We start from the raw sequence: 14984 nt of genomic DNA, 5'->3' as shown, positions 1-14984 counted from the left end.
TTAATCCTTACTGTTGGCCAGATAAATTGGATGAAACTGGACCTCACAGTATTCGGCCTCCATGCTTTTTAAAATTTGTATTATTTGTATAATACAGTGAGAAATCTTCAGCAGCCTTATAGGACATTTTAGAGGCAAGAAGATATTGGCTTGAACTAGCCTATTTCACAGCTCAGCAGTAGAGGCAGGCATAACTAACCAAGAACACTCTCTCCCAGACATGGTGAGCTCCTGTACTGCAAGCTGGAGGCCTTGTGTGTTTCCCGACTCAAGCACAAGCACCTGAGCATTCTGTAGTTTAATTTAGCTATGCGTATTTATCTCAGTCAAATCTATCAGCTTTCCTATTTCCATTTTCTACTTTTCTTTATCATCTTATGCTTCCTGTTTCCAAATTTCTGCTTCATTCACCATCTTTAGAAACACCTTCAATAACATACAGTGCCATAAACGGGCTACATCTAGCACATTTCAACAACTTCTACTCAGAACTATATATATGTCTGACCTAATAAAAATGAAGCAAGTCTTAATTCTTTCCAACTCACCATTGCTGGGTAGAAAAGGATGAAGACAGCAGAGCCCAAGAAGCCTGTTGGACCCAGAATAATCACATTGTAAACCATTCCTAAAATGGCCACAATAGGGCCCCCAGCCAACAAACTGCCAACTGCTGCAGCTTCAAACATCCTTTGACCATCATTGGAACATACATTTATGAGCTGAAAAATACACATAACAGGTTATTTAGATTTAAGGCACAGCTCATTCTCAAAGGAATATACTGCACACCCTTTTTCACACTGCAAGTTCTAAAATGATGCTGCAGATTACCTCTCCAAGAGACTTCTCCTTGATGTTCTTCAGCTTAAGAATCTTTTTAAATGCCATTGTCAAGATAGCTCCACGCAGTCTAACCCCCGTGCGGTAATTCAAAGCCCAGGTTAGTGCAAGGGACCAAGACCGCACTATTTCCGTCATAAAGATGCCAAAAACTAAAAACAAGCTGTACTGCAGGTTGGACTCACTCTGTTGGGTATACTCCAAAAGATGTTTCACAACGAATGCCTACAGGAAGAAATGCAAGCTTGCATGAACACCCCATCATCCCAGAAGACCATGCAACAATTTTATGTTAAGTTAGAAATAAGAAGGCTACTTTGCTTTTAAAAGAGCCATTTGAAATAGAAAGCATCTTCTTTCTAGAAGTAAAAGGTGTCAATAAAAGAAATACTGTAACAAAGCCCTGCTGAGAGCCAAGAACTGAGTCAAATTTAGGAAGTAAAGAGAGTTTAATTTGCAATCATATTCCTCAAAGCACACTTCTAATTCTCCGTGTCTTCTAACTTAACATAAATCTGTCAGTTAGCTGAAAGCAATGCATTATCATATAGAAGAGTTTTAAAATATAGTCACTACTTATACATCTGAGCACATTAAGAAACATTCCTTTACATGACATTAAGACCTTTTTTATTTTATCTTTGGTTTGCTTCAAACGTGCTTATTTGATAAAAAGGAACAATGTACCTACAGTTGTAGAGGGGAAGAGTGAGAAGGACATTTGCAAAACATTCCTGGAAATAAACATCAGCAGTTTAATAGTAAAGAAAAAAACAAGCAGAAAGCACAAGGTACGCAATACCACAAATCATTGGGGACAGGGGAGAAAAAAAAAAGACAAAAAATTAACCATTCAATCCCTCCCCATACCCTCTCCCCCCAAAAACATAAACACTTTACCTCAGGAATCACATTTCAAACATCACCTGTAGAAAGAAGACAGCCCCCAAAACCATGGATTCCCACCTCCAGCTCTTTGTGGTCCAACGGCACAATATAACATCATACAACTCACAATCACCAGCAATATTAAATACTATTGACTGCGAAACAATAGGCTTTTATTTGAAATAAAGTGCCATCTTAAATGGTAACATCTCAAAAACACTGTACAACAGGTAGAGCATTGTATAAACATACAATCTGCACATACAGGATAATGATCAAGAGCTAATATCTAACAGTCAGTCTTAGCCTCTAACATAAACTAGATTTGAAACTACACACAAAATTATAGATACAAAAACAGAACAGTGTTTGATCATGAAGTCCAAAAGAAGTCAAACTTGCAGGTGCCAACAGAGCAGGCTTCTGAGGCTGCACAAATTCTGAAATCTGTTTTAAAAAGTATCCTACAGTAAGGCTTCACAGACAGCAAAAGATTTCCTAGAGAGCTTTTCAACAAATAATGATTTAAGATACTGGTGCTTTTGATACGCTAGTACAGAGCAGAGAATTACCTTTGCTGACAATAAAAAGCAACAACAAAAAAAAAAAATCTGAGACCAAAGAAAATATTTGAGAAGACTTTCACATCACAGTCCGTCGAAGTCCTCTTGGCTAAACCAAGTTTAGCAAATAAGAGTTCTGTATAGTTTGAAGAGAGAGGAAAAAACCAAAACCCCACTACTGCAGCAAAGGTATTGATAAGTATAGCCCAGCACCAAATAACAGAAAAAAATGGAGATCAAATTCATCTTTTCTGAGGAAAATAATTCTGCAGGTCAGAACCAAGGAAACATGCTGTAAATAATTTTGCTCTTTCTTTTTCACAGGTGTGAATTAAAGCCAGATGTCCATCAGGTTCTAGAATGGCCACTAAGAAAATTGACATACTGATCCCTGAACAAATGTGAGGAGCTCACATTCACAGATCTATTGCATTCCAACTTTCTCCTTACTTGGATTTAGTTTTACATAGACTGTTTGGACCACAACTGCATAAAGTTGATTTGCAGTTACTAAGGAGATTACTGACTTCTTTTTTCCAGTATTCAATCCAACATATGCAACCGAGTCACTGAGCAATCGGGGTGAAAATCCCCCTTTTTCCTCACGAGCTGTAACTCAGCATGGTCGCAGACTGCAAGCACTTTCTCGCACACCACAGCATTGCTGAAAGTCTCCAAGAGAGGATGTATAAAGATAGCAGATGTTTCCTGGGGTCTCATTCCTCCCAAAACTTTTTAGCGCAATTTTTCAGCACTATTTTATAGATTCAGCATCTCCCGTGATGAAATAGAGACCAGCTTACATTATACCCCCATTTTTTTTGTCCGGAAGAAAGAAAAAAGGAAACAGCAGATTAAAGAATTTTTAAAAGGGAGGGGAAAAAAGCCACACAGAATTAACGTTTACATCTGAACACATACTATTTGAATCCATACTAGTTTAATGACAAGAACCCAGCATAAAGTTACTTACAAAACATGAAAATTACAATACAAAAACTAAAACTCAAGCTAACGGGGAAAAAGGAACTCCTGTGACTATTACCGTAGTAGTTGGTACTAGCTGCTCGGCTGTCTTAAGCATTCCCATTGAATAAACATTACCTTACCTTCGCTCTTGGCGTTGGCTCTGCCCAGCAGGACTGTCTCATTCTGACGCAGAAAACAGCCATCCTGAAAATTCTAAAGAACAGCTTCTGTCACTGGTCCCACTGCAGTGCCGGCATCCCTGCTGCAGCCAGCGTGCTACAGCACAGGGCAGGCTGCAACTGGAGCCAACTGGGAAATCAGGAAACTTACCTCTAATAGCTTACCACTCCCCCCTCCAATAACTGACTAAACTGTCAAGCTGTACTCCACTAAGACAGCAAGTTTCCCCATCTCCCAAACAGGAAGAATAGCCCTGAACAGTTGTAAACAGGTACACTGTTCAGACCTGGAGTTAAACTGATTATGTTTAGTTATCAAAAAACTTCTTTGCTTCTCAACCCGAACTTGAAAATTTTGGTAGCTGATCAAGTGGTAGCAAATAGTCACTGGAGATAAATAGTATCTCACCTATACTAGTACATTCTGATGGTTATTACAAGGCAGTCTGACACATGCAGTTGTCTCACCAGGTTAGGGGTTTGGATATGTGCCAGATGCAGAAGTTATCAAAATAAAAAAAAAAAAAAAAAAAAAGGAAGACCCTTGAAGGATCTATCTGATATCAGAAAAAAAACTACAAAGGAAGTCTACAACTCCTCTCCAGTTATAACCATCATAATGCTCATTAGCAAAGCCACAGCTGTTGGGTAGCATTTCAAGGTCATAAACATTCAATTAAAATTTTTGAAGCTTAATAGTGTTTAACTCCATTTTTATAATTTTCACCAATATACAAGGTCAAGTGCTTTTCTTGATCTCCCTTTTCACCTTCAGGTGACTGAAAGGGTGTAACAATACAAGAAAGCACTGATACTTCTGAGGAGACAGCATAGGCATATCTATGAGGCATGCCATTTTCAAAAACAGGGAGGAGGGATGGTAAGGACTTATTTTTCATGCCAAACGATGGAACCAAGAGGGAATAGTTCCTTATTCAGAGAAATTAATAAGGTTGCCTGTAAATGGGCAAATGTCTATAGATAATTTTAAACTATCCAAATTGAACATCCATTGCAGCGATAGCCCCCAGCCTCATCACATTGGTTTGTTTTTCTCTTTCCCCTCCTGCTCTCTCTCTATCAGCAGTTTGGCTGATACAAATTGAGAAAATTAAACTACAGAAATTAGGGGCAACCCTGCTGCAAGTTGTCTGCTAAAGGTAAAAGTAGTTACTAAAGCCCTGTAGTGAAACAATGACAGAAGCTCTTCTTGGGGAAAGCTAGTGCTGTTAAAACCTTAAACATGATCTATTGTTAATTACCAAAGTATGTTCGTATATTTTATAATAAAAGCTACTAGAAATTATTACCAAGAAAACAATACCACAGAAACATTTATTGTTATTCATATTACATGAAACAAGGCAAACTTTAAAAAGGTTTAAAAAGCAGAACATCATTTTGATAAGACATTTAAAAGCAAGAAAACATTTTAAAAAGACATTTCACCTAACAGTGCACCCAAGCGTACTTACCCAAGAAATGAACCTTCAGCTTACCAGCACACTGAAACGTGTACTACTAGCAGTAATACTGCTCCTACTCCTCAAGGGAAATGTGTAGAGAATAAATTTAGTCAAAATTTCAACTGTAAATCTGCACAGCACGTGCAACAAACAGGTGACAAAAAATGGTGTGAATGTCAAGTCTCATATGTTGTTATCTTCATTACGACTCATAGCAACAAACAGCAGCAGTTCCTAGAGGCAATAACGTACTCTAGCACTTCTACACGAAACCTGTCTGACCATTCTCTGTAGGATCAGTAAAGACTATACCCACAGACTTCTTGAGACCTGCTCACATTAGCTTTTAAGTAGTGCTCTAATAAAATCGTTTCGTTCCATTCCTTGAAGACTGTGCTATTAATGCCAATAATCTAGGATTAGTGTTTTATCAGACTGAATTTTCTTCCAAGATAGATTTACAGAATTGCAAAAAGAAAAAAAAAAAAAGGCAAAACAAAACAAAAAAAAAAAAAACACACACACACATTTAAAAGACCTGCACATAAGTATTTTATGCAAAAAGACCACATACCAGTTAAGGAAGAACTTTAAACTATACTCAAAGAGAAAAATCAAGTGTGTATTTCCTCCAATATACCTAAACTCCCCCTCCCTTCTTCAAGAACTTGCCTCGGTATTCAGCAACTGATCCACCAGCTGTAGAAAACCTATCTTGGATTATTGAATCACTCTGGAATTTTGCCCCAAAATTTCTAGCTAGTCAAAACATTTAAGTGATTCTGCAATGAAACCGTAAGATTTTACAGTTGGTCATGAGATGGAGCCCTCTGGGGTTCTTAAAAAAAGGATGGATATTACTTACTGGTCCACTAAAACCCGCGAGCTGAGTGATCATCAGACACACTATGGAAATGATGAGCCTGGTGCGGCAGAAAATCCACACAACTCTCCGGAGAGAAGCATCATCAGGCCCACTTTCTTTCAGTTCTTCCTGCCACAATCTCTCCAGCCTAATAAAAACAGAAGACTAATGTTATAAATTTTTCACCATGAGAGAAGGTACAAACCCACAGGTACTTATTTATGTAAATTCCAAGTACTTCCTAGCTCAGAGCAACAAAAATTACTAGATATCAAGAAAAATAAATGCATGGCACATTTTGTGAGGTAAAGAGAAATATCTGCATCTTGAAATGTCTATGTTGTGTTACTTCTACAGAAAAGAGGGATGAAAAACACAATGCCTTCTGCTTTGTCTGGAGTCTCTTTGGCAATCTTAACACTCTGACTTGTCATGGTCTTTCTTTGCTGATCTGGAAGAATAGGTGTGGAGTCAAAACCTGAGAAAAATTCTCATTAGCCACAAAAGATTAGCTTGACCACGAGATCTGTCCCATATTCAAATATTCAAATACTGTCAGCATTTCTTTTCATTATTTTAGCAAAAGGTTTTTTTGGCCTTGGGAAAGAACTTTGTTTTAATAAAAAAATAGTTTGAAGACATGCAAAAACCAGAAAACCAACTGCAAAACACTCCTGGAGACAGGATTGTCTGAGTTCACTGAAATCAGCAAGAGTACAGAAACAGCATGGCAGGAAGAAGTGGTCTGTGAAGGACAAAATTAAATTCCACTGTTCTGAGAAAAGCAGAACAAAATATCAGTGCTGCTGTTCTAGAGCAATACTATATCATTGCCTGTGAACTAACATATGAAGAAAAGGAAGCAAGAAAATAATAAGGAACAAGATGTCTCTACCTTCTACAATTGACATCTGAAGACTCATGCCTTGATAAAGACCATACATCATCCATAAACAACTCCCCTTTCTTGTATGCTCTGTGGGCCAAAGGAGTGAGCCAGGAGAAGGTCATGCAGGAGAAAAGACCAGCATTATCAACAGGGTGCTGGTGTCTAAAAGAAAAAAAAAAAAAAAAAAAACATAAACAAATGAAAAAGGAAACAGAAAAAACAAAGCCTCCTCTCATTGCAAGTATCAAATAGCCAACGCCAGTCATACTTGCTAAACAAATTCTGATGTTTTCAGTATCAGTCAACAGACCTACAGCTGCAATCCGGCTTTGCGATTGGGTTGAAAAGCAAACACTGTATCAGTTCTGTAGCCTAAAGACTTACTTGGAAGTAGTCCGTATGGGTTTCAGCGCATTCAGGCCATGGTGGTATTTGCTCTTGTGATGCTCTTCGTCCAGCATTCTCAGCTGGGAATGCACAGAGGTGTCCAGTGGCAGGCCCTCTGCCCGAGCAGCTGCTTCCAAGGCATCCTGGCATTCAATCTGCTTTTACAAGAAAGAAAGCAGAGTCAGACTTCAAAACTATGTTTAAACTCCATGACCCCTGACTCCAGCAACTTTGCATCTCTCTCTCCTATAAATTATTGCACATCAGCAGTCACTATCATTTAAATGTCTTGGAGGACAGGCTTCAGCCTGGCAGCGAAGACGTGGAAGGCACAAATTCTAGATTTGCATTAGATTGCTGCATGTGTGAAACATAAATTAGCACCAGTGTTGTGCCTGTGCATTCAAAGGATGAATGGATAGACCAAACTAATCCTGCAACCTGTCACAGAAAATACAAGAAAGAAAAACTGCAAAATCAAGTACCTATGACATCAGTTCAGGAAATCAATGACTGGCTTGTGCACTGAAATTAAAACATATGTTCCTGATGAATTTACACCCTCTTAGTGTAATTTAGATATTTTTATCCACAGAAAATTCAAATTATTTTCTGAAATACTACTATACTCCCTTCTCCAAAAATACCTTGGATTAGATCAAAAAACAAATACGCATTAGGCAGAATTATATTTTCTTTTATCCCATTTCCTGCTTTTTCTCTTTTTCTCTAAACTAAAAAGAACAAAGATAGCAATTGTATCTGCTCCCAGCCACACTTCTCAACAGCTCAGCAACTTTATTAACAACCACTTAAAAAGCAAGCCTTATCTCAGTGGAGTTTTTCCACAGCCCTAGTGAAATGCAGACCTAAATGCTAACCTAAGAGGGAAAAGGAAATCACAATGATATGGCATAGTCAAAATGCTGCAGAGTTCAAGCAAATCTTTTGATCAGAAGCCAGATGTGGCAAAACTATCTGAGGAGATTAGCTTGCTATCTATATTCACAGAGGGCTCACTACTGCTTGTGCTAACTTAATGGACCATTTATTGCACAGCCATGTTACCTGGTTCTACTGTTGGCATTCTAGTTTTTTGAAATGGAGCTACTTTGTGGAAAAAACTAATTTCCCAGGTAAAAATCTTCCTGGCTGTCACACAAGCAGATACTATGTTTACTCTCATTAGCTGCTTTACCAGAGCAAAATTATTTTATGTCTTTGAAAACAGCAACTTTAAGTGCCCTGTAGCCTCCTAAAAACACAGTATCTACAAATCACTAAATACATATCAATAGTAAGCACACAGTTAACTTCACATCATGTCATTTTTGTCAAAAATGACACTATTTATCAGAGACTTAGTCTCTACTACTTCAACATGTAAGCATGTAGCACGTTAGATGTAGACACTTAGCTTCCACTCCTATGAAGGACAAGAACATGAAATTGCTAATGGCATAAATCTGTCCTTTATTTATTTAACCACAGTACTTAAATAATGTCTAATCATATTGTCAACAATCCATGCTCCTGATCTCAAAAAACTTATTCACTAAACCTAAAGCTATGATTACAAAATAAGATAGCAAAGTAATAAGAAAACAAAAGAACATTACAACATTATGACACATGGAGTGACTCAAAAATATGCAATGCTTGAAATCTGAATCAGAAAACTTCTCACTCAATTTATATTAAATTACTGACTCACCAAGGGCAATACCACTTTACTAAATCTAACCAAATCAGGATAAGGGACCTGCCAAAGATGTGTCAAAGACTCAGTAGTGGGGAAAAGTTCTGCTTTTCTGGTTATCGCAGAGGAATTTATAGCTACCTTGTTAAGTTGCCCTTTGCAAGAGCCCCAGACACATCTGCCCAAACACCCTAATGCTGGTAACATGCTTGTTTGTAAATGATGCCACAAGCTATTTACAGAATCATTGTTTTTCAGAGCACAAAAGAAGCATCTATGAGTTAAAAAAAAAAAAAACACAACCACCAAAACTGTATTTATCAGCATAAAAGAAGTTTTTCACCACTTACAAACATGAATAACTTTTTAATAAGACAGCACAGCTGCATGATACTGTATTTTTAGTCAGTCCAAAGATAACATTCTTCAACATTCACTGTGAAAAATAATTAAACTCTCCAGAGCTGCTCAACAGAATTCTCTCAGCAAAGGTGGAAACGATGCATTGATAAAAGACTAAGGCACTGATTTTAAAAGGCCTGTATAATATCTTCCCACATAGGCAAGAATAAGCACAAAGCCCTGGCTGGTCAAGAACATTGCTCATCTCTATCTTGGCAAGGTAGTCAAAATCCCACACGTACGACTATCAAGAAACAAATGTATTACTGTACTGTGCAACTAAGATTCTCAGAAAGATGCCCTGGGTTGAGTTAGTGGTGGAGTTTTTTGGTGGCAGGGGAGGGGGCTATCGGGGCGGCACCCTGTGAGAAGCTTCTCGAAGCTCCCCCAGCTCCACGTCAGCTCCACTTCTGTTTGGGAAATGGAGTCAATCGGCTGCGCCTCTGCGATAACGTATTTAAGAAGGGACGTGGTGACGGGCAATGGGACTGGTGAGGAGGAGTTGCTGCAGCTGCGTGAACACCAAGGTCAGTGGAGGAACAGAGGAAGAAAGGAGGGGGGAGGTGTGCCGGAGCAGAGACCCCCCTGTACCCTGTGGTGAGACAGCAGGGCGGCCCCCCCCTGCCACCCATGGAGATCTACGGTGGAGCAGACATTGATTTATGGCCTGTTGCTCCTGCTCAGATGATCAAGGTTCTGTGCCTGAAGAAGGCCGGGGTCTCATGGGAAAAGGCAGCCCCGCTGCTGTAATTCAGCGCTGGGAGGATTGCAGCATGCGGGGGAGTCCCACGCCGGAGCAGCTCGGGAAGGGCTGCAGCCGTGGGAGGGAATCCAGTCAGAGGAAGTTAGTGACCCATGACGGAGCAGTGTGGGGAACGCTACAGCCCATGGGAAGAATTCATGTCGGAGAAAGTTTGTGGAGGACTGTCTCCTGTGAGAAGGGGACCACGATGGAGCAGGGGGTAACAAGTTTTGGACACTCCCCTCACCGAAGATGAAGGAAGTGGCAGCACTGACTGCACCCCCCATTCCCTGCCCCTGCGCCACTGGGGGAGGAGGTAGAGATATCGAGAGCAGAGCTGAGCCTGGGAAGAAGGGAGGGGTGGGGGGAAGGTGTTCTCAAGGTGTGGCAATGCTTCTCACTGTCCTACTGTTATGTGTTGTTAGTGTCTGTAATAAATGTATGTTCTTTTTTTCTTCCCCTAACGAGTCTGCCTTTTGCTCGTGACCATAAAGGGGAATTTTCTCCCCATCCCAGTCCTATCTCGGACCTCAAGCCTGGCTCTCTGTCCCTTCTCATTGCCAGAGCGGAAGGGAGAGCGAGCTGCTGCATTGTGGTTGGCTGCCAACCAGGCCTAAACCATGACAAAAGACCATACAGTTCTGTGTCACATTAGAAAATCATGAAAGCATAGAGTTTATCAGGAAGAAATGAGACTCCTGAGTAGTTCTACAATGCATTTCTAGAGCAACAGACTGAAGTACAAAAACTAGCAACCACCTCAACAGTATTAATTTAGGTTTCTGAATTCCTGTTATTTTTTCAGATGTTCATCAACTGGCAATATCCCGATTGCCTGCATGTGTGTACGGTTTTATTAGAAACTAAAACCTTGAAGAAGTCATTAGCAATGTGATATAACAGGCTCCAGCACTGCTCTTGAAAGAAATGTCCAATAAATCATCGCTGCTCTATCAAACAGAAATCAGATGGCACTTTTTCTAATTCAGTAACTTATTAATATACTAATGCAAGCAATGAACCAGGTGATACAACCACAGAAACAAAACAAACCTAAATCATGTATCAGTACCCAGGAGGGAGGGGAAGGGGAACAGAAAACATTGAGACAGTTCTTTAAAAACAGCAGCTCACTACTCAGCATAGTCAAAAAGGCCAAAAGACAATGAAGAATTGTTACAAAAGACACAAAGAATAATGCAGGAAGCATTATCATAACAATTAAAAAAGCTAGAGTTTGCCTCTTTTTTGATCACCAGTCAGTCCCCTGTCACTTCAGTTCAAAAAGGGTATTTTACTTTAAATTACTTTCTAAAAGCAATAAGAACAGTTGCAATTGAAACAGCTTCCACACAAGCATAAATTCAAGACTTTTCAGCTGGATAGAAGAGAGGAATTAAGATAAGGTACAGATATTTGATAGGTCCATAAAGTCATAAATGGCATGGAGAACTACGAAATGACCACCAACTGTTCTTACAACAGAAGAACTGGGAACACTCAGTGAAATTAATGTTTTTCATAAAAGGCATACTTAAATTTAGAATTCTGTCATAGGAGGCTGTAAAGTTCAAATGTATAAATGGACTAAAAATGAGTGAATTAAACTCACATAGGATACGCATATCATGGCTTCTTAAATGCATGACAGAGGGCAACAGCAATCATTTACCCAGCATGTTATTAATAGCTGACAGATTCCAAAAAGTGTTTCTGAAGCCACGGGCAACTCCTAACAGAGGGTAATGGTTCTACACTTCACATTTCATGAAGCTGTGACACACCTGGGTGCAGGCTGATTTGATTCAACAGATGACTGGCAAAATTTAACAGATGAAGAAAAGAGTTACAACTCTTAATCCTGAGGGCCATCCCCAACTATCACTACACACATGATCTTGTCTTGTTCTTTCACTTCCACAGCTAGCTCACAGGCAAAGAGAAGCATGGCTGGTGCTGCCACCACAGAGCATACATGCCCCTTCTGGCCTTCTCCAACTTGAGAGAACAAAACTTTACCAGCACCTGTTACCATGATTTCCTTGTCCAATGAATTGGTCACATCAACGGTAAGCACATAAGGTAACATAAGAGCCAGAAAGACAACATGGTGGGCTTAATACATGTTAAGACAGAAAGTCTGGGTATGGTAAAGAAGACAAGTTGTTCAAGGGCAAGGAAAAATATTTGCTCGTTAAATTAGAGAGCAGCATCAAATTCACAATCCACATAGCAAGGTCATGTGAGAAGGCCATGAAAATATAGAAACTCTAGGAAGCAAGCTACAAAGCTGTCAAATATACATGATGTCAGAGGTAAGCAAGACAGAAGTTCTGCAGGAAGCACAGGAGTATCAGGAATGTTATGCAGAAAGGCAAGCAAACTCAAATAGGACACTTCTGAAAACCTGCTAAGCAGCCCAAGTGGGCATTTATCTTCAAGGATAGGGAGTAAGTGAAGAGAAAGGAGGCAGCTGTGTTGTATGTGGGAAGAAAAAAAACAAAAAAAAACCAGTGAGATCCTAGCCTTTCACACAGGCCATCTTGTATTTAACAGGGAAGGTAGCAATTTATTGGTTTGACAACTGTAAGATTAGATGATAGCAGCAAAACCAGACAAGCCTGGAAACCAAGCAAAACTGATTTTTCCATCCCTTACTCATCTTGCAGAGAAAGAATTTGATGTGTATGCAGTCAACATATGACCCAAACCCCACCCACCAAACTACTGTCTCTTCTTCCATTAAGCAGATCATCTTCCAGGGGTCAGATCATTCCCAGGAAGAAGTTGCATCTCTTCTGGTCCTAATGCTACCTGACAGGAAACTAGAGCAGACATATAAAATCTTATTTTATTAATCCTTGCAGCTGATACATCATACAAAAGCTACTGTGGTTGATTTACTATTACCTGAAGTTAAAATTATTTTATATAAGTAGCGAAGAACTCTGTGTTGGCAGTGCTCCAGAACAGGAACTCCCACCTCTTGCATTTAGAAGGCAGAGCTCAGTGGGCCTCCCCACTCCTTTGTTCAAGTTCCCAGTAAGGAGAGGCAAGTGGAAACTAGCAGACCAGTACAACGGAGCTTGGGACTAGGCGGGTATATGGGGAGAAGGAGAATTATACGATCATGAGTTGTGCTCAGTGCTTAAATCATTCTCCATATTACAACTCTGCAATGAACATAAATTTTAAAATATTTCCGAGACTTCATTAAAGGACCAGTGTTTCAAAACAACATTAGTTATTAGTTTGTATGAGCTGGGGAGGAATAGGATCAACTGTTCCAGTTTGCTTAAGGATAACTAAACCAAAATAAAACAAGAGTCTAGGAAGAGGTGCTCTGAAGTTGTAATTACATCCTTCTTCATAGAAATTCCTCTGGCTCTTTCCAAGCATAACCCCACTTAAAAGTAGTTAGGGGTTTTATACACTGCTTTTGCAGGTGGCACAGGCAACCTCTAAAGCATTGTTATCCAGACTTCTGGAAGTTACCAAACCCAGGAGCATCTAAAAATTAAGCAGATTTGTGGGTCCAAACATTGTCAAATCCACCATTGCTTAGTGAAGCAGCAAGTGCTCTATGAACATTATTTTCCACTAAGGCAATTTTCCTTTTTTTCCTTTCACTGCATTTGATGCAGTACATAATCTACAAAGTATTAACAGGGGGATTTGTAGCATTAGACTCCCAGTTAGAATGCTTTATAGTACCCTGCCTGATTAGAACATGAGCCTATTTGAGACTAGTTTGGTGTGCCATCCACCCATACCAGCTGTCTCCCCAACGGAGAGGCAGCAAGGAGCAGACACTGGGCTAGATCACAGACAATGGGTGTGAGGGAGGAGGCACTGATCCTTTAGACACTTGCATACACTGACTGCAAAGTACAAACAGCACAGCTGAATTCACACAGATGAGACCACCAGATACCTTTACATGCCTAGAAATTATGGTTACAGCTTCCAGGACTGCTGCAATGAACTAAGTCAAGAAGTTAGGGACTCCACTTTCATCCACCTAACAAGTGAAGTATGAATGAAAGCTCAAGTCTCTGCTGCCTTCCCAGCTTCTGCTTCAGGGAAAAACAGCTCTTTACAGCACCAACCATATATCCAAAAGCAGGAATAAGTGCAGCTGTGCCATATTTCTCTTAAATGAAAAGAGAATTAGCTGTTCAGAATTATGCTCTGACTTACCACAAGAGTCCAGCCATTCACTCTAACAGTGTTTTACATGTGACTACATTAAACAAGACCTCTGCAGTTGCTCTTCTGGGTTAGGATTAGCAGAAATTGAAATAGGATTTGAGTCATGGTTTCAAAGCTTATGCATCCTCAGTTTAGAGCACAAGTCTTCCAGCTGTGCTTGGTACTGATACTGGAGCTCTGTAGCCAAACAAGGTGCATACATTGTGTGATGAGCCTTAATACTTTAGTCAACTATATTGAGCATTTGATGCACACAGAGTCTTTGCTGAGGACAAGTGTATCAGCTTCTTCCAGGAACACTGCTTATTGGACCTCATTCTTGAATTCTGAAAAGCATTAGCACTCACATGAGATGTTCTAAACTTTCCCCTGGCAAATCCATTTATTCCTGCAATCCAAGAAACGCAGTTTGTCATGTAGTGTTCACTTTAGGATTTTGCAATGGTAGCTGCTGTGTATGCATCTGATTAGCAGCTGTGCACCTAATTAGGCTTCTGGTATACATGAATCCATGTCTATTGTTTTGCATTAGAAGCAGTATTCATGATTTTGTAATCAAAGGATATAGGATTCATTCAGAGGTTGTACACTGACCATCCACCACTGGAGCTACACAGTTCATGCATGCTAGCAGTACAATAGCAGCAGATTCCTGTGGAATTGGAAATAATGATCAGCCTTAACTGCAAGATGCCCTACAGAATTAGCACCCTACACATGCTCTGACCACAAATCTGGGAAACTAACTCCTCACTAAGCAGATCAAACTAGCACAGGACAGGCTAAGAATTTGGCTCCTGATGTCCTCAGGTAAGCTCTACTGTCCCGAATCACAACCAGACAGCCTGCCATATGCTGGAGGTGTTCTTCCAGTAATACC

At 39.9% G+C, this 14984-nt stretch overlaps 1 protein-coding gene across 1 annotated transcript in view; it reads right to left on the bottom strand.

Moving 5' to 3' along the window:
* The window catches only part of ABCC5 (ATP binding cassette subfamily C member 5), a 51047-nt gene that overhangs the window by 25839 nt on the left and 10224 nt on the right, over positions 1–14984 (bottom strand). Inside the window, 5 exon segments of the mRNA XM_042795072.1 lie at positions 549–722; positions 835–1068; positions 5774–5921; positions 6669–6824; positions 7047–7204. Coding sequence (XP_042651006.1) covers positions 549–722; positions 835–1068; positions 5774–5921; positions 6669–6824; positions 7047–7204 — 870 coding nt within the window.

Source organism: Tyto alba, unplaced genomic scaffold, assembly GCF_018691265.1.
Source record: "Tyto alba isolate M040663 unplaced genomic scaffold, T.alba_DEE_v4.0 Super-Scaffold_10, whole genome shotgun sequence".
In the NCBI taxonomy this organism is placed as follows: domain Eukaryota; kingdom Metazoa; phylum Chordata; class Aves; order Strigiformes; family Tytonidae; genus Tyto; species Tyto alba.
Note: the sequence above shows the minus strand (reverse complement) of the source record. Positions and strands in the feature narration are given on the sequence as shown.